The sequence below is a fragment of the Anopheles darlingi genome, chromosome 3 (assembly GCF_943734745.1).
Source record: "Anopheles darlingi chromosome 3, idAnoDarlMG_H_01, whole genome shotgun sequence".
NCBI lineage: Eukaryota > Metazoa > Arthropoda > Insecta > Diptera > Culicidae > Anopheles > Anopheles darlingi.
In genome coordinates, this window is record NC_064875.1 from 26,285,939 (window position 1) to 26,310,938 (window position 25,000).

General features: G+C 44.8%; 1 protein-coding gene across 1 annotated transcript in view; it reads left to right on the forward strand.

The window, feature by feature from the left end:
• The window catches only part of LOC125954268 (frizzled-like), a 104,567-nt gene that overhangs the window by 4,727 nt on the left and 74,840 nt on the right, over nt 1-25,000 (forward strand). The window contains exons 2-3 of the mRNA XM_049684421.1: nt 18,789-18,908; nt 21,679-21,873. Coding sequence (XP_049540378.1) covers nt 18,789-18,908; nt 21,679-21,873 — 315 coding nt within the window. The remainder of the gene's footprint in view (nt 1-18,788; nt 18,909-21,678; nt 21,874-25,000) is intronic.

Sequence of the window (25,000 nt, forward strand, 5' to 3'; positions counted from 1 at the left end):
CACGGTTCTTCAAGGAAGTCAAGTTGTAGGTCGTGCTGGCGGATGTGTTTGATTCCGCTGACGTACGTCGACCGGTTTCGGTTTGTTTGGATAATTGAGTTTTAATAAATCAAACAGTTCCGAGAGTTAAAATATACGAAATTTTCGTTTCATCTCAAAACTTTTTGAGGTGTTTGAATGTAATTTTTGGTATATAGTATACGACATGTTTTTCTTTTTAATGTCTTACGATTCCTCCCAACAAAAAAAAACCTGTCCAATAAACATCCTAGAACATACTGCTTCCTAATAATGCTATCATCTGGTTGACGTCAGTGGTTTTCCCTGTCCGTACTTATTATGTCCAGCTATTTGTGGGTTGCCCTGTAGCACTAGAGCTATCATTTCGTCACAAACTCATTTGTGCTGCTCTTGTAGTATTTTTTTTTATGCGTGGCCCCTTTTCGTGGCCACTTCCGGCGCCCGGGTGCGCGCGTCACAAACAACCCACACTAATCGGCCGCTTCGTGCCCTTATCACTATCTCCCGTTGGCATGTTTATTGTTTCCGTTTATGATTTGTGTTGGACGCTTGATGGGCCCTTCGAGGATTCATTCCTATCTGATTCTCCCCAACCGCTGACGGGCCGGTCCCCGCTCCCCTACGCCCAAAAACCATTTGGCCCCCAAAACAAGGGCCATGTTTGCTTTTTCCGTTGGTTTTTGCTCAGCTGGAAAGCGAATGGATGGAAACACTTTCGTAAGTATACCGTGGCAGATAGAGAGGCGTCAAGTGACGCCTGTGGATGGATGGGATCATGACAATTAGTAGTGGTGGTCTCGGTCGGCCCCACTACCGGCGTCCCGGTTTGCCATTTGTTTTCGTTATTGCTTCACTCGTTATCTTCGTGTGCGGCCTGGGGCGTGACCATAGAAGAAGCCCACGTGCTGTTTTGTGTTTATAGGTTTGTGTAAGAAAAAGAAAATTAAACAAGTTAGTGAATGGCTTTGAGAATAACTTCATATAGAAGAAATAATAGAACAAGTTAGATAGTACGATAACTCTTGCTTTTATTACCCTTAACAACATTTGTTTTGCTAAAATACCTAAACAAACCAATTTGCCTGCGATGCTGTCAGTTTAGTTCCAGAAGCGCTTACCTTCTGGTTTGATTTTAAGCATTCAAAGCAACCCACATGCTCTGAAGCACTCAGAATTATGAAAGATGCTGTCATGCGTAGCTTCATTACTTTCCTCAACGCTGGAACGCGTTTCCTGGTTTTGAAATTTGTATTTTGCAAAGCGCTTCCTCGCTTTAGAATGTCTTCTGCCTTCTTCCCCGCAATACCCGCCGTTCGACACGCAGTCGTCGAGATGGCGTTTATGTAATACGGTCACGTCCAGAGCTGTTTCGTCGTAATATGCACCAAAGCAACCAGCCAGCCTGAACGGTGCTGGGGTAATTGGAATTATCAGTCTATTGAGTCCGTGTTCTGATGCTAACTCAGCGAAGGCGCAGCTGGGAATCGTTGTATTGGACAGACGTGTTTACGACAGCGCGTTGTCCGTGCGTTGCTTGTACCAAGAAGTTGACGACGACGACGACGACGAAGTCGACGGTGGTGTACTTCAAATTCAATTTGATGCAGCTCGGTATACTCGGTAATCAAATGATTACCGGAGGGGTTTCAATTACGCAGCTATTTGTTTAAAGTTTTGAAGTTTTTGCTATTTTACAATAATTCACATATACTTCAATGCCATAAAAGGGATTTTTATTAAGAAGGAAGACGAACTCGACGAAATCCCCGAAAGCTAAGGTCATAAATTGACGAAAGTGAATCGTTTACGTCTTCCAAATTTCTCTTCTTCCTTTTGCACTTCTTCTCCGATCGATAATGTTGGACGTTGAGGCTGTTTTCCAGATGTTTCACACCCTTGGGGATATCGATCGATCCGGACACGTTTTGGAAACTCAAGAAGGAGAAAACGTTGAAACGGGCCTGTTTCGGAGCTGACCATTTGCCCTTCTTCCCAAAAAAAAAAAAAACGTTTTCCAAAACCCTCCCAGCTACTGGGCTAACAATCAATTAGACGACCGGCTGGCAGCAACCATGCACCAATGAACGGTCCCCCGGATTCCACATCGACACAGTTCCTGCCGAATCGACGGACCGGCTGGCTGCTTTTTATATGCTTTCGTTGCATAGTCGCCCTTTTCTGGCTCTGATGCTTCCCATCGTCCGTTTGACGATGAACTCACTCGGGGAGGATTAGCTGAAAAGAAAATGTCGTGTTTTGGTTAGTGTGATGCATGTCCTGTGCACCTGCTTTTGGGCTTTACTTTTGGTCACTCCTTAGTCCGTTGCTCTGATATGGAAGCAACGTGTTGGAGAAGTTAAAAATCAACAGAAGTTGGTCTGAGATGGAAATTGGAGCCTTTTTCCCACAGCGACGTATAAAAAAACCGACGAATGGCACGTGGGGTTCGCTTGGATCAGAGCTAATGGTTTCGGACAGCGGTAGCGGCAGAGGTGGCATGTCGTGGTCGTCTGGCCACGAGATCCGCGAAGGAACCGATCCGTAGGTGGATTAACATTTTTCGCCTCCGCAAGTGCAAGGCAATCGGCAAAAAAGTAAACATTACACAGTGGTGGGAGTCAGCGATTTGTCGGTTGTCTCCTTGTGATCACAAGAAGCATTGTGCGTGCACTGGGGGAGGAGCCTTTTTGGAGTACAGCCCATACGGCCCCCGATGTTCACGGACCTTTAAATACCAATTTGGATTCAGCCACGCATAACGGGCGGCGATGGTTTTTGGGTGGTTTTGTCTCGGGAACTTGGGTTGCTATCCCCAGAAACATCAACATTGCAGCGATGCTGTTGCTGGGTTGAGATCAAATTTTGCCTTTGCCAACAACTTCCACTGGCTCGCGCTTGTGGGCTAAGGCTTAGAGGTTAGAGGTTACTAGAAAGGAACTTAATAATCTTTTTCTGCGAGCAAACGGTTAAAGATGAGACGCCTGTCTGTGTGTGTGTGTGTGTGTGTGTGTGTGTGCTCGGCCGAAGGTTATACGCCGGATACACTTGAACGCCCCGACATGGAGATACAGCAGCAGCGCTGAAAGTTAAGCGAATAATGATGACCTCGCCTCACCGACCTTGATTCCCGGAAGAAAGAGCTCTTTAATTTCTGGCCGGTTTTTCTCCTCAGTAGCAGCAACGGCAGCAGCAGCAGCAGCAGCAGCTGGAGTGAGGAGTAGCTAGCTGCTTGGAAGGCTGCTGGCAGTTTCTTGCGATGGGTCCAAAAAAGGCGAAAAAAAGAAAAGCAAAAAAACACACGCACCACCAGCCGGCGCCTGGAAAATCGTCGAACGTGAAGGATGGATGGAAAATTTCGCAACGCGCGACGCGCCGCTGCTGCTGCTGCTTCGAGAAAATTTAATTATGAAATTCCTCATAGACGCGAGTCGCAGGTCTCTCTGGTTGAATGGATGGGACTGAGGACGTTCCGTAAAGTTTTCTTCCAGCGCCTATAGTGGCCCTAGACGCGCGGTGGTCCCCTGGTGGAGTCTACTTAATCTTCAGTTTGCTCTCTGCTTCCCCGGTGTGGGCTTCACGGAACCTGTGAAAGTGAAGTTAATGCAGTGACATTTTGGTAATGAAAATTGTTGGGTAAACTTCGGGTCGCCGCTGTTCTTGTGCTTGCGAGCGTGCTTGAAGTTTATTAATAGGTTTATGTTTGACACTCTATCACGGCACCGAGCATAATCAATGTGATGGTTCAGCGACGAAAACAGAGAGCGCGCGTGTGTGTGAAAAGGAAGAATTAATATTTTGGACAAAATCCAATTATTTATGATCCATGTCACCGATGGGTACGGAGGTAATAAAACTAGGAGACATCGGTTGGGAAGAAATGGGGAACACGGAACACGGCAATCAATTGTGCAAACAAACAAAAACATTTCTTGCTAACGAGCAAAAGCAATGTGGTTCGTTGGGTAGAAGCATAAGAAACTGGACGTAACAATAGAGCGCATACTTCTACATCGTTTTCAAAAAAAAATCAAATACTCTCCTTGAAACGGAAAGCCAAACTGAAAGCGCATCGATAGAGGAATGTAGAGAGAGAACTCAGAAAACTTTCCTGAAAATATCGATCGAGCAGAAGTCGTTCTTCTTCGTTCCGTTGCGCCTTGTTGGGAAAAGAAATCATTTCGTCGGTGGGACCAAAAAAAAATGAGGTAATTTCCGGTCCCTCTCAATCTCGGTGTCAATCGATCGTTCTAGGTGTCAATGGATGGAAAGGTTTTGTCACTCATTCATTTCTGATAGCTGTACGTACCCCACGTCGTGATATTAGGTTGATGTTCGGGAATAAAAGAAGGAAAAATGAACAAAGATGTCGGAGAACCCCTTCGTCCCAGAACTGCATTGTCATTGCCTTGACAGCTTTCAGATCCTGCAGCTTGATCCTGGTGTGATATGTGTGTGTGTCTCAAACGCGTTGCCTCTAATTAAATCGTTCAATCTACCCTTTTCAATTCAAAAACTAAGCAAGAAAAAAATGCACCAGATTGGAACCCAGCATGATGTCCGTCCGTCATCTTCTTCCTCCTTTTTCCTTTACACTTTACCACCACGCGCAACTTCCACGAAACCGTATGAGTGGGAATATACCTGAGAGTGAATTTGTTGTTTATTTTCAACCACTCGGAGAGCGGTCCTTAGACCGTGCAACCAAGCCAAAGGATCTGTTCGCGGGGGCTTCGGGATGGATGATGTAAAATTTATGATCATTTAAAGAGGCACAACGTGTTCATACGTTTCGAGATTATCGACCCAGGGTATAGCAGTAAGCCAAAGGGAAGCCAGAAGACGAAGAGAAGCGTCTTGTGATGTGATGTGGTGGTGTGGACGTGGAGGGCTTGGCGACATGCGGTGCACTGCAGGACTCTCGGGGTCATAAAATTACGAGAAGAGGCAATAAGTGGCCGGTGAACCGTGGCAACTGCTGGCTCCTTGGTCTGCGCCATGAGAGTGCCGTTCGCGAAGGATAAGGGAGGTCGGGGAATAAGAAAGAAAGAAAGAAAAAAAAACGAAAAGAAGCGAAACGCCGAGCAATTTGGGAAGGACCAGCTTTAGAACGGAATATGAAGGAAGGGTGTCCCATTTCACGGTCGATTTCTGTTCGGCTATAAATTCGTTATAACAAACGCGACGCGTCGCACGGAAGATGGCGGCGGATGGTGAGAAGAGAGGGGTTTTTTAAAAATATATTTTTCTTCGCTCTCCAGAAAGCACCATCCCTGAAGTGGAGGGCGGCTTCTAATTTGGACCGATCCGGACTAGAGGTGGCCCGAGAACGGCGTCACCGACGGCAAGGATTGTCATTTCGGTATCCTCAAGTAGCGCTCTATTTTCGTCCTCATTTTAATGATGCACAATGATGGCGAGATACAATGAGGAGCAAATAACTCAAGCTTGAAGGCCTGACGTCGATATCGGTTTTGAACGACCCAACACATTGATCCATAAAATTTTCTCCATCGAAAATGTAACCAGTTTGTACTACTTACGGTCTTACGGAACTTACGATCCTGTGTTTGAACATTCATTCATACTGCAACTCATTTTAAGGAGATCGAATATTGTGAAAGGTTCTGCCAACCAACGCAACAAAGCACGCAACTGACGATCCACATTGATGACACATTTAATAACCGTCGCCGTAAGTTTGTGGCTGTGGTTAAAATTGGTTTGCCTAGCGACTTGCTGCTCATGAAATAATTACCCAAATTACTAACAAGAAAAAGGGTTTAAGCACCACCACCATCACCCCTCCGTTCGCTAAGGAAGCCGCCAGTAAGGACAGAGAGAGAGAGAGAGAGAGAGAGAAAAAATGTTTAGATAGGACGAACCGTCGGCGTCGGGGAGGGACATAAGAAGCTTTTGTGTGCTTTGGCTCTTAGTTGATGTTTTATGCATCCAATTTATGAAAATGAAGGCGTACGATAACGAAGTCCTAGGCATCCCCGTGCAGGACTTCAAGACAACCAGAAAGCAAGAAGAAGAAAACCAAATAATATATAAAAAAAACGCTGGCTGCAGTCACGGCGGTACGGCCGAGGGGAAAACAAAACGTTAATTAACATTCCGTTCTCCTCTTTCGGTGGGAAAGTGGGAAAACACGGGGGGAATATGGAGGGGGGGAGGAGATCGCCTTTGATGGTTTCGGTGGAACTTTATGACGAACAAATGCCACCGCACTAACGTCAAATATTTGGAAGAAACGTGTGGTGGTTAAATGTTGCTGAGGCGGGAAAAAGCTTCTATCAGACGTATAGTTTTATTGAATTTAACTAGACAATCTTTCTGACAGCGAGAGAGAGAGAGAGAGAAAGAGCAAAGGAGAGAGTAGTTCCTACATCACCACCTAACGGGAGGCTCATAGTTGCTGTAGTTGGAATGAAAAGGTTCATGATAAAAAAATAAAAACCAAAAAAAGTACAGTAATGAGCGTCAGTTGGGAGGGAAGCATATGAAAAGTGGTGCGGCTTATGTACTCCTACTGCTGCATTAATACCCACCAGCTCCAGGGGACCAACCGCAGCTTGTGATGCCTGTTTTTTGGTTTGGTATTTAATGGTTCGTTGAGGACGTTCACCTCGCGTGTTGTCTTCTCGAACGTTGGTCGCTAATTAGCGGTAATTTAAAAGGTGGAGGAATATCCAAAACATGTTGGCGTCGTCTGTCGAGAACGCCTTTGGTCCGGGTTCTTAAGCTTATGCTTATGCTTAATACTGGCGTAGAAGTCTCTACAACGTGTAGAGTTTGTTTTGCATCTCATTTCTAATAATATTCTTAACTTATTTGACACTTGAACTATTACTGTAGCGTTGGTTGTACATCTCTTTTCTAATAATATCCTGAAATTATTCGACTGGAATAGCAACTATTATTGTAGATTTTAAGTTTAAGTTCCTTTTCTCATAATCGGAATAACAACTACTACTGTAACTTTTCCTTTCGAGTTCCTTTCGGGGTTCCTCTTTTGCATGCCACAAGCACACGTTCCCTACGTCTACGGGTTTGATCTTTTTTGGTTCACTTTTCAGATGTAAATGTTACAAAACTTCTTCGTCTGCGTTGCCTTCCCTTTTCGTCACATACACGGACCCCGATCGATGAAGAAGTAACGTGTGTCCCCGGGATCATACCCTGGTGTGGTGGTATCGCCGGTGTCAGTGCGACACGTTAGACACTCGGCGGACCAAAAACATGGCGACGTGGAAATGGCTAATGGCACCCCCAGTGGGACTTTGGGCTCTCCTAAAAAGCTGTCCCTTGAAATCGCCTTGAAACTTTCCAACGTGTTGCTATGGAAATTATGCTGGTACCCCCCGGAACCGGTACCCGGGTACGAGGAAACAACCCCGTTCGTTCGTTCGCTCCTCGTGCACCCCCTTTCCCCGAAGATGAGAAGCTGAACGAGTTGAGCAAACTGTAGTTATACTTATCATTTCCTTCTTCTTCTTCGTTTTCCCTTTTTGGAGCCTTTTGGTTTACGAAAAGTTTTCCCTTTTTTGCCCGAGGGGATCGACGCTCGCTGCTGATTATTGAACGCGGCGGATCATCGAAAGAATAATCTGAAAATGGGAAATGAAGTTCGTGTTCGTGAAGTTTGTTTTCTTATCGATGGTGATTTCGTTGTTTTTGGATACTAGACAAACACGGCAACATGTAAAACACTAAGCGGATCTGCGGGGGGAAAAAATGAAAAGATTCTCTCTAACTGTCGTTTTCAAAGCTATCTTTTGGCATATTAAAGCACAGCATAGATCTCCCGGTAAAGAGGCTGTAATGGGTAAACATATTTATTTTCGCTACGCTAGTTCCAGGCGTATCGTATCCTCGGCGTGTTACCGGTCACCGTGCGAAAGAGGAAATCTTGTTATGCAGGATAAAATCTGATTCAGTACCACCCGCGTGTGTGTGTGTGTGTCGAGTATGCTCTAGAATGTTGTCCCCAAAAAAGCCAAAAAAAGGAAGCCCTTTTGCTGGTGTCCAAGTCCGGGTTTTTTTGTTGGTGAAAAGCTTGTTTTTGTTGTGGGCCCCCCCTTTGGGGCTTCCGGACCCACACATTCAGTCCATGTGCCGCCATGTCGTTGCGCTGCGTGTGTTATCCTCATTGTGGCAGCAAGCGAGATTTCGAGATATACTTTAAACCAAACCATCCTGCTGCTGGTTTTTGGTGTTGCTCTTCTTCCTGCATTCCGGGCCCTCGAGCCCGAGGCCTCGAGAAGTAGACAAGGGCCATGACCTTTTTTAACGCCCCCCCTACTATACAGAAGCCCTCGCATTTACAAAGTTGGATCTGGACGGACGGAAATATCCTTCAGGGCAGGACCAAAAAAGGAGAAGAGGGACGGTTGCAATAAAGTGCCAATCGGGTTGGGCGTGACACTGGGAGGATCACTCTTCGTCGCACCCGAAACGCCGACGTCAAACGAGAAGAAAAGCGGCGAAAGCATGAAAGGGAAACTCGACCCCCATAGTAGTAGTAGTGGTAGTAGTAGTGGTAGTAGCAGTGACCGGGGGAGGTGACAAGGGTTAAAAATCCAAGTGACAGTAAAGCATGCATGCGTGTGACACAATGTAATGGCACAAAACTTAACGAGAACGACGACCGGGAGACAGACGAATGAAGGAGGAAGAAACGAAGGGCTGGCGACGAAGGAATTCTACTCCAACCCTGCGCCCTCTTCTGTCTGGGTTCCTCTCCTTGGGTTTCCCAGTTTCTTAGATGTCGGTCCTCCTCGTAGTGACGCACGAAAGCAAGGGCACTGGCGCGTTGTGGGTATGAAATTTAATGCCCTTATGCCCTACGCAAGGGAGGCTTTCGCTTACATTTCCCTAGTGGTTTTCCTGGAGTCCGGGAAAAGAGGCCGCGTAAGAAATGTTGAAATTTACCGACTGCGCTCGCTTTTGCCCTCCATTTTGCTGACCGACCTCTCTTTCCTCCAGTCAGCCAAGGATGCTGGAGGGAAGCTACACGGGGGGAGACAGCTACGGGAGGGATATGTTTTGCTAAAGTGCGTAGCATTTCTAACCCGACGCCCCAAAGTCGCCTAAGTCTAAACATGAGTATGGTGTACATGCGGGTGGGGAGTGAGGCTGAGGACGCATACTCACTGTTCCGGGATCTATCATTAGCATATTCATAATTTCCGGAAAAGCTTTCAGACCTTTTCCTGTGGAGTCGTCCTGTGTGTTTGGTTGTTTTTGGGGTATGTGGGTTCAAGAGACACGAGTTGCTTGTTTATGGGTGTGTGGCGATGGTTTGTCCTGTCCCGTTGCGTCCTTCCCGTTGGCGGTTTTTTGGCGCCCGATCCCCGGGACTCCTAGAATATGGTCCAAAACCGCGGGGCATCCAATTACTTCATTCCGCTTTTCGCCAAATATTGCGAAACGAGGTGGTTTTCCGTTTGCGTGAGCGAGTGTCTCTGTGAGGCTGGTTTTAGAGGAGAGAAAAGGAAATTGTCGGGTTTCTATACATTCCTTACCGAGTGCGATAGGGGCCGGCGGTCGGTTGGGTTTGTTTGAATTGTTTGTTTGGCGTTTTGTTTTGCGTTTTATTTGTCAATTTTAAAGAAGGACCACATTTTTGACCTTCTGAACAATTGAATTGTGATTGTTTTGTTTTTTTTAAAGGAGTAAGGTTGGAAAATATCATTTAGTACAGCTTTAGTACAACAATAGTATAAGATCTGCTGGTTGAGCGTGTTTGTGACCTAAAAGTAATGTATAACTTCTGAATGTGAAAATAAATTAACAAAAGATCTAATTCCATGCACAGAGTAAACCAATTTAAAGTTTCAATAGTGTCTATGCTACTTATGCACAGCGAGGTACATAAAATATCGCCGCTTGCTTCACTTGTAATCTATATCATTCGTAATCGAAACCTTTCACAAGATGGCTGTTGGTTTACATTTTCCAAATCACGAGTCACTTCTGAACGCTGCTACTCAATGGTGTTATTTACCGGCTATTCTCAATCCGGAATTGGCTGTGACTTTATCGATCGGTCCAGCGATAATGTTCGCTCTTGGGTTTGGCTGGCTACGTGTGGTACCAGTGTAGAAAACTACCCCACGGACGCGGACACCCATGTTTAGTTGCAGCGCCTCGGACGACAGCTTGACGTAACAGTGCCCCGGTATGCGCTTATCGCATTCGATGTGCTACTCCATGTGTTGTTGTTGCTGTTGTTGTTGTGTGGTGGTGTTGGTTGTCAGGGGATCGTGCGAGGAGAAACCATTCTTATCAGCCGACATGCATGCGGTCTAATAATACCGGCAATAAATGGGGCGGCTGGTAAATAAATAAAAATCGATTACGAATCGGGGGGCCTGTTTGATGTTGGCCGCCGCCTTATTGGTTGGCGCTTAATGTGTTGCCGGAGAAGTGTGTCCCTGTCAGTCAGTCAGTCAGTCAGTCAGAGGCCTACTGCTCTCTCTGCTCTGCGCTGTGCTGCTGCTGGGTGCATGGTTTGGGTGTAGTAGATAAAATGGAGGCGGTGTAGCGTATGAGATAACATGTATTTGAAAGGCTTCACTCGTGCGCAACATGACTCTTGACATGTTTGTGCTCCTTCGTTCTATCACATTTATTTGAGATCATTTGAACGACTTCCATTCGGTAACATGGCAAGATTGAAATTTTCTTTTTAAATAACACAATAATCTTGTTTTCTTGTTGCTTTTTTATGATTATTCATGGTATTTATTGGAATGCGTACGATGAAATCCTTTTAAATATGCTGCATCAAATGTCACTCAATGTCAAATCAACACCCAACAAACAGTCGCTTTAGTACCAGAGTAGAGATTACATAGACGTTGTAGATGATATTCTATGCAGCAGTTTATGCTGTTTCCGATGAAATTTTGCAACTTCCTATCGTAAAGTAGAGTAAATGAAATAGTCTGGTCGTTTTAAAATGAGCTCTTGATTTACTTAATGTTTCGTTTACCATTTTAGCAACTACAAAGCTTGGCTGTGGTCTGCCAAAGGTCACATGAATACCGCAATCAAAACACTTCAAATTGTTGTTTTGTTTTTGTTGTCTTTGTTGGTTTAAAACAACGACTCCGTTCACCTCATTGGTTATTCATCCGCTTTTGCTTAGTGGAAAGACCAACTTTTTTCATTAGGCTCTGTCAACATCTCATATCGATGAGATGAAAGCTGCCTGGTAACCGTACGACAACCATAGATTCATAGACAGATGATTGATATGCGATCAGGCGGTGGCATTTCATTGTGCTTGCCAGTGAGCATTCATTGTATGAATGACAAAGAAAAAATCCTGGATGAAAATTCTTTGTACCTTTCATTAGCAGCAATCATTTCTTCCTTTCATTCCGACTCCTAGTTCTACAGAGCAAATATGTGTTTTTTGTGTGTGCATGCTGAACAATATACGTTCATCTATTTTCAATTTCTAGCAAGAGTTCTAGCAACTGTCGCTATTCCCTCGTCTGTCGCAGTGATTATTGTTTGGAACGCTAGGCCATCAGCACCAGTGATGGCGTCTGTCGCACGTAAACCTCAACAGCTTGGCCTTTTACTGAGAAAAGCTAATCAGAAACTCATGAAAAATGCACCGCGCGCAGCTTTAATATTTTCATTGCTGCAAGTCTCCCCCCCCCTTTTTTATATGTTTGTTTTTCGTTTGCTTGCTTGCTTCCCAAAGACACACACAAAGATGTTTCGCGGATCGTAAGTAGTAGTAAAATGAAGTTTAGCCGTGGCCGGTCCGCGGGGGAGTCCGCTTACTTCTGGCTGGCTGCAAACATGTGTTGTGTGAACCCTCGTTGCTCTTATCTGAGCTGAGGGAATATTCTAGAGCTGGCCGTCAAGCTCTGGCACGGCAAAGCGCCGTCCTCTCTAGCTCGGCCGTTGACGACGGTTTCGCTTGAAAATGTCGGTCGTTCCTGTGGTTTCGGGGTGGAAGAAATCGGAATCGCGGAGGGTTCTCGGTTGCCTCCTCCGCCTTCCAGCAGAACGGTCGTAAAACTTGATGATCTAGACAATGGATGCCGGTTAGAGGCGGCATCGTTTGGTGTGTCTTCCGCGGATGCGCACGTTTGGATTATGGGAGGGAGGAGACTGCGATCTGAAACAACTGAGCTGAGCAGCCGCTTCAGGGAGAAAGTAAGTCTCGAGAAAGAATTTCTGTGTCTCGAGTGGGGCCACGTTTCTTGAGTGGTTTCCTCAAATAGAGATGTGCTTACGCCCGCGACGAGGCGGCATAGGTTTCGGTTTTTATGGGGATTTTTAATTATTTCCCTTTTTTTTCTCTTCTTGCTTCTTCCTGCCGACGGTAAATATTTGATTGATGTCCCAGTTTTCATTTCGTCGGAAAAGCATTAACTCCCAACGCGCAACACGCGTTCGTTACCGTCACCGTTGGAATAGTTTTCAAATTAAAAACCACGCAAAGCGGTAATTGCTGAAGTAACTGCTTCTTACTAGCACTCTCTGAATTCGTCGCATTATGCTACATATTATTATTTGAAGAGTGGCATTTTATAACTGGATATTCATTCCCGCAGTCCTAGTAAGTTTTATTGTAGTGAGCATTGAGCCAACGAAACCATTAAGCGTACATAGGTCTATATAAATCTGTTCGACTACTACACTGTCTTCAGCTACATAATCCTAGCACAACAGCGCCCTGTCTACTAGTCGATCGTTCGCAGCCCATAGAACCCGGTCGATGGTGCCATGCGGCCATCGTCCAGGCGCTCATTTACATATTGCATCGTTTGTAAAATTTTCAATTACGCGAAACATTAGCCCTCTGCAGGAGGGCAGGGGGCAACATACGCGTTGAGTAAATACAATTAACCGAAAGTCAACAACATAGATTAGGGATGCAAAAAGCACGCATGATATCATCCTCCCACCAGGGTAGACCAGAGCAGATGATGTTGGTGCTAATCGGCAAACCTCGAAGTTTGAACGAGGTTCATGCAAATTTTACAACCCTAATTATCGCCTCGTAAAACAGCACGCAGGCCAACAGCCAACAGCCGCCAGCAGCAGCAGCAGCAGCATCGGCAGCAGAAACTCGTAGAAAGTTAGGCGTGAGTTAGTTGTGACTGGTGACAGTGGTGTCAACAGAGAGTCTCCCACAGGATTGGTTTGGTTGTTGTGTACTTACAAGCCGCCATCATTGGATGGGGAATCCGATGGGTTCCAGGAATGGAATGCGAAACCTGAGGGTTGTTATTAAGGGAGGGAATATTCCCAACAACGTGCGGACAAATACTGGACCGACCACGCGGAACATGAGCAGCAGGAATTATGTGTTTTGTTTCTTAACAAAATACCCAACAACTTCTGAAGGTTATGTCCAGCTGATAAGTTATATAATAGCTGGAATTTCAGGTTAACTATGTCTTTTCACTGATCTGTAGTTCTATCCCTGCAAAAATTATGAGCTTAACTGTTTTAAAAAATCTCGCGTCATTCCGCCACCGACTCGTCACACAAAATGAAGTCATTATACGGGAATCGCGCAAAGATCGCCGTGGCCAAGTCGAAACATTTTTCAAATATTCCACCACCGCCTCGAATACAACCGCAGGATGGTTCCGGGGTGTGCCTTCTTCCATCGTCATGTTTGCGATACGTTTTTGCCTTTATTCTCACGCAAAGACACCTTCAGAAGTTATTCCGTCGGAACAGCCGCGACATATTCCCATGGGCCTCAACGGAAGACATTTGTTTCCCCTTCCCTGTCTGCTTCGCAGCCTTCAGTATCCGTTCCGCTGCGCCCTGGTCAAGCGGTGTAAGGTGTGCCACGGACACTAATTGCGCTGATGGCGGCACATTGTTGCGCGGGACCGCGGCACACCGAGTCGCAAAGTGTTTCACAATCAAGGTTTCCTATCGAACCCTCCAGTCTGCGCTTCTGCGGTCGCTGTAGGCGAACGTTCGTCACCTGATCATGATTGCGGAAAAAGTTCTGTCTAAGGCGATTTTTGATTGAAGGATGGATTTCTTTTGCTTCTAAGATCATACCAGAGACCTAGAGACTTTGGTTGTTTGATGGTCTTGAACACGCTATCTTGTAACTAATGCGTAATTATAGTTGCTCGTTTCTATCTTTGCCACTAGCTCTAGTTTATCTACCGTGGGCCGAATGTCGGTACCTCTTGAGTTTCAATTTTCCTTTGGGTTTTGGTTGGACCGTGGCGATGGCGAGCAAAATGGATGTCGAGAGGAAGGGAATGTCAAATTGCCCGATCCGGGAACAATCTCTGCGCACACGACAAAAACTCCGTAATTTCGTTTACTATTGCTGCTGCTGCTGATGATGATGATGATGAGATGTTAACGACACCCAGCACTAATCGGTTAATGCGATAAGTAGAGAGAAATTTCTTCTTCCGGGAAACGGTTTCGAGAAGTTCACCGCGGTTAGCCTAGCTTTGTAGTTCGTTTACTCCACTTTTCTTACTCCTCCTTCACTGGAGCGACAGATAGATCATTTACAAGGGTCATTAGATGGGGGAGGGCCATCTTCAAAAGTTTTGCCGCTCGTTGCGCAGGACAAAACTATGCTTTAGCATGTCCACCCCCTAACGTCACTAGCGAAACGAGGAATTCAGAACGATCCCCTAATGATAGGGTTAGTGCCTGCCTGTTGGTATAAGTCAAGATAGAATCTGTCAGAAATCTCGAATCGCTGAGTTGAAGCACACTTTTAATGATCGCCTTTAGATTTCTTTTCCATTTCTTTGCTTCTCCAATATCGCGGAGGTAAGAGGACATAAACTTGGTAAAATTATACCAAAAATATACCAATCATATTTCGGAAAACAATAGATCAATTTTAACTTTTCGCCATAGTGCTACTTGAGAGAATTTCAGCCTTTTTTTTTCTTTATTCAGTGCAGTCTGAGACTATTTGGCATTCCATTCATTTGCATGCCATCGATTCACTATATACTATGAAAACATTAATTATCTCTTAAAAACCCAAGATAATTGAAACCAAACATCGCTCGTACATCGATCGGCTGTTGACTTTTTAAACGCAAAATGTTGATAACGCATCGAGATGAGGTGACGTGTTTGCCAAGTTATTCCAGCAAAGTGTCAGCTTTTGGGCAGAAAATTGAATCGGATTAGATTGATGTTTGCATTCTGGAAATAAGTTAAACCAAGCAAAAAGAATTGAAAATGTGACCCAAAGAATCACAGGAGAGCAAATGTTTACCTTTTGCGGGAGGGAGGAGTATGCGTGTGCAAACATTAGCCCTCCAGATGCCTCCGGTATGTCCATCTATATGCTAATAACATGGAGGTTCCCTTGGACTCAGTGTGTGTGTGTGTCTAACGTTCTTCTTTTTTTCCGTCTGCTGCTTCATTCCATCAACTTGCCTGCGGATGGTCTGGGCCCGGGTGGCGTGGCCTCCTCCGTATCTCATTATCTGGACCTATTTAAACGAGATTGAGAATCGATTTTTTTTTTCGTTGCCTTTTTACGTTGCCCACTCAAAACTTGTGTGCCCTGGCATGGTACAGCAGCAGAATCGTTCGCTTCAGTTCGCTTACAGAGACTTGGCTTCGCCAGCAGCCAGCTGTTTGTAGGGCCCACGAATGTCCGATGTGCTTTCAACGAAAAGGTACCGTCGCGCGGGGGCGTTTGTATGGAAAATGGGTTTTATGTGCTTCAAGTGTTGAATCTAGACCTAATCCCAGGGCGGACACTTTCGCAACGTATCGCGCCAGGGAGTGGACACTGATGGATATTGAACGGTGCTATGGACACGCAGCGATGGTAATGGAACCGCCCTGGGAACCACCGGTGGTGGTCACTTGACAGCTTCTAGGCCGTCGATTATTGCAACACAGACGATTTTTAGGAAATCTGATTCGTCACAATATAGCGAAAAAAACAAGAGGCTACTGGTTGAAATCTTTGGGATCTTTGGGACTGAGTTGAGAAGATGTGATGAGTAGATTTCTTTCTCTTTTGGTGTAAAGCAATGCTGCAAAAGAATTGAAAGATGTTTCTTTTTGCACTATGATTGGATTCAGTAGCATAAGATATTTCGTTATAAAATGTCTTCTGCAAAAAATCTCTTTCTAGAGCGTAGTTCGAGATATTGATGAAATGGAAGCTAATTAAAATTGAATATCAGAAATGAGGCTAAAGATTATCAAACTTCATAGTATATTTTTGGAGTTCTGAATCAGAAATCTTCATCTAAATCGAAATCTAAATTTGAAAATAATTATAAAACTTCTTGAAGCAATTATTATATTCTAATCACTGCTTCAATTTTATTTTTAAAAAAATTGAACCACCGAAGAATCGGCATCGCCTATTCCATCTGGGATTAATTGCAAAACTCCGAAAATTTCAATTGCACTTCTCGCTCGCGCCCGTGCTTTAAATCCATCATCTCATCGAACGATCAATCAACGTCCTCAACTCTACCCCTTACCGTTCCATTAGCACGCGGTTTCATCTCCCTCGGACCCGATACCATGCACCAGCGTGACGCTTTGCGCAATACACGCACGATAGCTTGATGGCCTCGGTCGTCCTAAATGGCAAACTTGGGCCCTTACATAATCGGCAACATGTTTCACGGTGAGAAGCTATTAGAGGATTGGAAAACAATTGCAAATGATCCATCTCTAGCGCGTGGGGTGGGGTGGTGCGACCGATTCGCGAGCACAGCGTTCGAGCTCTTCGCCATGGGAAGCTGCACGACCGACCAATCCCGGTGGATGGTATTTTTAGGCATGTTGGTGTACCCCGCGCTCTCTACCGTACGCCAAGAACAGAACAGACGCATTTGCAACTGTTGGTGCGGAGTCTGCGAGTGCATAGATCATCCTTTTTTTGGCGTTATTTTTTATGTTCAGTTTCCCACACAGAAGCGATGCTCGTGGGGATGGTGTAGGCTTCTTTTTTATGAAATAATACCTTGCGCCTGTTATGTTGTTTGTATACGAGTGGGTATATAGGTATTTATCGTGCATCGATTGATGAATATAACTATGACGATAAAAAAACGCATTTTCTTCTGCTCAATTTCTGCGTATCTTATGGAATTTTCTTCATTAATAGAAGCCGTTGATTAGAAGTTGTTAATTAACATGGTTTAGTAGCTTTGTACAGGCCACAGCTTAACAAACTGTTGATGTCGTGAATCGCGCAAGCTCGTGCCAGCAACGTCAACGCGTACAACTGCGGGATGGCCCAAGCATCATCACGCAACCAATCTCGCCCCTTTTTTGCTCGAGATATTGGAAAACGCCCTCTTATATGAAGCGAAGAAGATGTAGGTCAGTAGAGTGAGCGGAGATGGTTTTCACCGGCTTTCAGCGGGATGCTGGAACACTGGAAATCCCCGTTCCTTTTCTTGATGGCGGGGATCTAGTGAAACAAATTTAAAACTGCTTAGCGAGCTTAGCGTGTTTAGGGCTTTTGTCTTAGGGAGAGAGCGAAAGAAAGACTGTTAGTGACAATCTAGAGCTTTTTTGTTTGTTGCACCACGGCACGATACTCTTAACACTGTCCTCCATTAGGCACTCTGCTCTTCTCTCATCGAAGTAAGTGGCGTTACCAGCTGTTCGGTTGTTGAAGGTACTACTTTACGCCACTTTACATGTGATGAGTGCTAGTGGAAAAGGCGCACTAAATACGTCATTCGCCAAATGTCGCTCTAGCGCCTCAAACCGGAATGCACAGCGTGATCGGTTGGCGACGACCGGTTTTGCGTAACCTCGTTTTGACGGCCAACCAGCCAGTAAAAAGCCGTACTCTCTCGGCTGCGTTGATATGTGCTGGAATTAGATGACAGGCAATGGAATCCAGCTTATGTGTCGTGTACACACACACACTCACACGTGAAGTAGGTGCAGGGAAATGCTAGTTCCGAGTGCTGGAAATGTTCCTAATCATAGGCTGCAGATATCTATGCAAATAGCGATAAATCATAATAGCCGTAGAAAGCACCAGCAGCACGAGCAGCAGCAGCAGCAGCACGCTAGCATGATGATCCCGGGGGCGATCCAGCGAGATGTGTTGCACGCATCCATCTATTCGACAATCCACTATCGTCAGGTGACATTCGCCGGTACGCCTTTTCCCAATGCTAGCCTAATGGGAGGATGATTTATTTGTCCCACTCAGGTGAGAGTTGCTTTGCTCCAGTTTTATCGAGGATGTCGCGTGTCGAGAAGCCTAGCCCTAGCCCCGCGGTCTATTAGAGTGGCTTCAAATAACTCATGGCCGGAAAGGAGCAATTTATCAGACCATTTTCACAATCAAAGCTTTCTATTCCGTTCCATGTTTGGGGATAGGCTGGTGGCTGCCTTTGAGCGGAATGGTGAATGGGGAAGCGATAGTGGAATCAGCTGATGTCAGAATGTTATCTTCAAACAGTAAAGTAGCTTCGTAGTGTATTATTAGTTCTGTTATTCTCTGTTGATAATACTAATTTAACTGTTTATTTGGATAAAGTCGTCGAATATGGTTTCAAAGCAGTTGATTTTAATTTACTGCTCCAGAATGTCTCTTAGTATGTATAATGCAGATAAAACGATTTGCATAAACGATACATTTTATTTATAGCATATTAAAATAATAGAATAATGAGCATTTTTTTAAAATTTCTTTCTTAAAAGGAAATATCATCATTTCCACACCCAATTTAATCCAATACCAATACCTAACATTTTTTCTACGTTTTTCCGTCTTGTTTTAGGTAACCAAAGACTGCGGTGCACCGTGTAACTCGATGTTCTTCTCAGAAAACGAACGTACGGTTCTGAAGTACTGGGTCGGATCGTGGGCTGCAGTTTGTGTCGCTAGCTGTCTGTTTACGGTAAGTAAGGGTTAGGTTCCATCCACCCGCCCCGAAAGAACACATGCAGCAACATAGTGGACTGGTTCTGAGACGTCTTCAGCAACCGAGGGTGGTAGAAGATAATGTAATTGAGGGGTCTTGTTGGTATGTGCTGTCTTGATAATGTCAAACCCTTTCTTGTCTGATTGAGTACGTTACTCGCTTTCATTGATAAGCCCTGGTACCTTTTACAGTTCCCCTGAAGCTCATAGCGTCATGCATTGACAAGTTTGATAACCCATCCATCATCATCTGGCGTAAGAGATGTTTATATATGTGTGGCTGTTTTGTATTATGTGATTACAGCCTAAATAATGTACTCATTGAGTGGAAGATTTTCTAATCACGAGTAAAAATCTCGAACACTAATGCTGGAGCAACCCAAGTGTCCGTTTTGAAGGACGAAACTCTATGGTCCTGTCCCTAGTGTACTGCACGGGGAGCTAGTGTACATCGAACCACTTTACATATTTGTGGAAAACCGAAAGGGTAGGACGCCGGGCTACATTCTAATTAGTGAAAATTAATTCAAACCCCGCCGTGTCTGCATCGGCCACTGAATTCAATTCATTCTAAAAAATTAGACCCACTTCATTCAACGAGGCTCTCTCTGTCCAATCAAAACGCCCGAGAGCGGGCGCCTATGATGATGGCACTGTGCCAATTGGGTGATGCTGGAATTTTGATTACAAAAGCCCATTGCTACCGGTCATGCCTCGTTGTTGTGCTGAAATGATGTTGATTTTGGTTATGGTGTACCATGGACAATGATGGAATGCACTTGATTGAAACTTGGCTCATTCCAATGAGGTTAAATTATGTTGGCCAAAAATGTTGTTCAATATTGCGCTACCTTGATTTTTATTGCCCGATTTATTTTGGAATGCTTTGCGTAAAAACGAAATTTGAGCTGCAAAATTATTGTTGAAATTGTTCTTTTCTAATATTTACAAATGCGATTTGGTTTAACATTTTTTAACCGGTAACTATGCTTTTGATGAAACTTCCGTATCAGCCACACTGAAAATGTTATTACCCTCTTTGTTATTACATTTAAAACAATTCAATAAATCAATTTTCGCATCACATTGCTCCCCGGAATTTGTTCTTCTGGTCGTCCCTCCGATTAGGTCTGTTTGAATACCATATTGTTCAATGAGAAGGGTGTAAGGTATTGCTCCCTGCAGAACCATCAATCAAGGGTTGACCCAGTTTCGTTTATTTTTAGCTTTTTGGACAGCTTCCAGCCCATTGATTGAGATTCATACGCTGTTGAAATGTTAGCACCAAATTGATCACCATAAGGTAGAGAGAGCATGGACACTTTCCAAAAAGCATCTGCTCTCTACAGTTTGTAACCAAAGGAGCAATGGTGAGAGTGTGTGTCAATGGTTTTTTTTTTGTTGTATCAAGCAAACCATCAGCATTGTGTATGTTAATGATATTCAAACAACGAACAGCTGCACAATGGCAATGATCACAATTAGCATTCCTTAGTTCGCGAAATCCTTGTTTCGAAGTATGTTTTCGGTGTGTTCGGCGGCCGCTGACATTCTTCGCCGTTTCCGCCTCGTTGACAGCACAATGAACGTTGCCTAGATTTATTGTTCTGGCGTTCAGTTGGCTCCTTGAATTGTATTTTTTTTGTCTTCTTCTGCGCTTTGACCTCGCGGTGGTAACTGTTTGACAGCATTTTGCGTTTACTTTGCGTTACCAGTGAAAACACGCGAAATGGTGGAAATGATGGGTTCTTTCTCATGTTTGCATTACATTTGTTGTGTCATCACTGGTGGTATCGGTCGGTGTGTGGGTGCTCGAGATGAGGACAATGTTCTCAGCTCATTGCTCCTTAATATTTTGAATACTGCCATTTTGAAACCTGCCTACGTTTTGTGGCATGATTTGTGTTGTGCTTCATACAAATAATTCTTATGTCGCATTAAAGGACATGTTGCGCTTCTTAAACGATATTTCAGCTGGTAACATTTGCATACTTTGATGTATTGAACCAGCATGTCTTTCTGCACTCATGATAGTGCTCGTTTCGTTTTCGCAAGAATTGTCTTCTCGAAACCGGCGATGCCTTTCCGGAGGACCTTACCACACACCACAGCCAAACCACAAACCAAATGGAAACCGCAAAAATGATGACGATAATGATAGGAATTCTGCTGCAGCAAAGGGAATGGATATCGGACCACCACCATCGGCACACACACACACACACCGTATACGTCCTCATCCTTAACGAACGCAACGGATCGTGATGGATGAAAAGTCGGGTTTAATTTGCTTGCTTCTCCGTGTGCCGTCATCTTCACAGCAGCACAAATGGTATTTGTAGGCCTGATTCCTTCAGGTCCTTATTTGTTTATGCCTACACGGCCACGGGGTTTCGTTCCCTCGGGGCGCGGGGGGGAGTTTGTTCAAACACTTTCTATGCCGTGCCAAGGCAGCACATACCCATTGGGGGATGCATATTCCTCACTAAAACGAGGGGTGTGTGAGTAAGGTATTGACACCCGGTGAGCAAACATTGGGCGAGAAAGGCTTCGGCTTTTATTAAAAGCTCTTTGCTTAAGCCGTCATCATCATCATCATCATCACCATGAGCAGCAACAGCAGCCGTGGTTTGACTTTTTAATTTGTTGCCGCCCGAGGTCTGGTCTGGAGCGGTGCTAAGGATTTGTCCTCTTTTAACATTTGATTTCATTTTTGTTTACTTTTCTGTGTTTCTTTTTCGTTCTAGGTTCTGACGTTTCTGATAGATTCTTCGCGATTCCGGTACCCGGAACGGCCCATCGTGTTCCTGGCGATCTGCTATCTCATCGTTGGGTGCGCCTATGTGGCCGGACTGGGGGCGGGCGACTCGGTCGCCTGCCGGGAGCCTTTCCAGTCGCACATCAAAATCGGGCGTATGCAGATGCTATCGACCATCACGCAGGTAAGAGAGTGTGTATGCGAGTTGCATTCGAATGGTTTGTTAAACTTTTGTTTTAGTTAACTCGATTGGTTTAGGTCAAAAGGTGCACATTTTGTAAAAATTGTGTTCTGGAAAAAAAAATTCATTTCTGTGGAAAACTTAGCCTTTTGCTAGTAATTCATATTTCTTGACGATGATTCGCGTCATATCTATTTTGCTGTGCTGGTTCAATGGCTGTTATACTGGATCAATAAACTTGTTTGGCATGTCATCTACATGGTGCGTCATCTAGACAAGACCTATTTAAATGTTCAATAACTCCGCCATTTTTTAGCCGATTTTGGAAAATGATTTTGGAAAGTATTTATTAAGGTTTATTTATTATTTGTTCAGATTATAATATCGGTAAAATGACCGCCTGGATTCGACACACAAAAAACAACCTATTTTTGCGTATTTTGCATGATAGTTGACAACATTTCGAGAGTAATAGCAGCAATTATCCACTCTGATATTTGCTCTAATTTCTTCGCTAATCTTTGGTTTGCTGGCATACACCTTGCTCTTCAAATAGCCTCACAGAAAAAAACTCCGGCGTCTTCAATTCCTACTAACGAATTCCCACGAGTTTTCATAGTTGAATGATTATTTTCAATGTACTACAATACAATATTAGTCCGCTTTATTGGCGTGAATCAATTCATGGCATAAAATGGCTCAGACTGGCGTTTCATAATCTGGCCGATTTGTCCAAATCATCATTCAACATTTAAACAGACCCTGTCTAGATGGCGCACCCTGTATAAAAAATGTTTAAAAGAATCGTCTGAAAATGGTGGAAAATGTTTAGGAGAACATATTTAGCAGTATCCTGCTTAAGGGCCATGGCCGTGACAGCAACTTTTACAGTAAATAAACTTTCATTAGCCGTCATTTGGCGAGATGCGTAACTTTATTTGCGATGCACGGCCACAATAGCAACCTTGTTTTGCAACTCCGAGCTAGAAATCGATCGTAAAGAAAGTTTCTTTCATCTTACTCATGTCGGAACACGATATTCTTTTAAAGGTAACTTAATTTTAAATGTTCTAAACCGAAGTTGCTATCGGGTCAGTCACCGCTGGCAGTTCAGATGCTTGCAAATGCTCCTCTACTGCTGTTCATTATTTTACTGGTTGCAACTACTCAATAGCTTATTCCATTATCGTGACAACAACCAGCTGCGGTAACTGCGTAGCGTTCAAAGTCTTCTATTCGCCATCCGGCGAGACGTTATGCCCGAGCTTTCTCGAGCTCTCGAGCTGATTCCGAAAAATCCAGCTGCTACCATTCACACTCTGGTGGCCAAACGTTACGTTTTAACATAATCTCAACCAACCTCAGCGAGCATATGTGGCGGCCCGCACGGTGGTGTACGCTTTGACGCACCACAACTGAGCCTACCGGACTCTGGTGCTTTGCGCTGGGGGGATACCCCCTCTATACTCCTATGAAGTTCATCCAACTCTCCCCTGTGCTCAGTCCTACGTATGTATGGATACGGCTTGGCGGCGGTTACTTTCCACACATCATCCCCACAATCCGATCGATTCGAACAATCGACCGCCGCGTAATGTGCGTACTACGTGTAAAAGTCGGCGGTGGTGGTCGGCGGGCCCGTACATTCTCCCTCTCAATCCGTAGGTATCCGTAGTGTAGGGCCGGACCCCCTGTTCCACGGTAAGAACTTCCATCGATGGCCGGCCAATCGAGGTGGTTAAACCAGTTCTTTGTTATTATTTCCATTTTGGATGAAACATGTTTCCTCTCGCGGTGGACTGCGGGGCGGCTCATCTGCCCCCTTTTTTTTCACCCTCGTTCATCTCCTTCCCCGAGTCACACACTCTCAATTCCTTCTTTGGACGATGTTCCTTCGCTACAGCATATAAGGGGGGAGAGCCCACCAGCATCAGCCAGCATCAGCCAGCTAGCCAGCCAGCCAGCTCTAGCTATCGCCAGTGGACAGTGTAGCGCAGTTGGTTTGGTCCAAGGAGAGTAGTAGATGGCCCGGAGGGGTGGAGAAGATGTTTAATGTTCAATGGTCGCTTTTGCTGGCCACCCTCTTGCACGTGCGTGTGTGAGTTTACACGAGAGCATAATGCGTATGTTAAGGGTGTGTATGTGATGTGTGCCTTTCGAAGGCATGGAGCCAGAAAGTATTGCAGCTGTTGTTGTTGTTGTTGTTGTTGTTGTTGTTGTTGTTGTTGGGTCATTCACCAACCAGCATATGCATACATGCATGCATGCCGCATGCGGTTTATGTTTACGGGAATAATTTCCAATGGTAAAAAGAAAACAGTCCCCTAAACATACAAAATGATAGATGAAGGTGAAGGTGAATGATGACGAAGCGATCATTTGATTGGCAGAAAGCGTTGGCATTGAATTGAATGTGGAAAATATTCTAAAAGTTTTTAGGGCAACAATATAAGGTTCTGTTTTTAGTTATCTAAATATTTGTCATTGCCTTGATCTAAAGCATAACAAAGAGGATCATTATTTCATATTTTGATTTTCCTCTTAAACCAATATTTCAAAAAGCAAATGGAGACAGAACCCTATTCATCAGTGCAGAAACCTAGAGAGTAACAGCCTCGCCGGGCAAAGAAAATGCCGAAAAGTGTACGGCAAAAAGTGCGGGTGCTGCTGGTGGGAGTCTAACTGTTCAAACAGACGAACACAGACGCGAGGTTCTAAGTACCTTACAGTGGGAGAAAACAGTAAACAACTGACACAACCGTGGCGAGAGGGTGGGGAAAGAAAATGGGTTTTATTTCATCTCGTTCCTCATTCGCTTCGTTTTTTTCGGTATCGGCATCGCCATCGCCAGCACTTGGCTTTTGGCGGTGTTCTGTTTCGTTTCAAAAAGACACTTGCGTTGGCCCAGCATAGATGGCATTAGTAGCGAGTGAGAGAGAGTAAGTTATTGTTTACGTACCACCCTCCGTACTACTTGCCGGTACATTTCATTCCAAGAGCTCATAGCTAGCTTCCTGAAGTCGTGGATTAGTTTGTGGATTGACGCGCGCGCGTAATGCGAGCAATTGCGAGTACCCCCCGGACCGTTGTGGTGGTGGTGGTGGTATGTGGGTGCAACATCTCCTCTTGG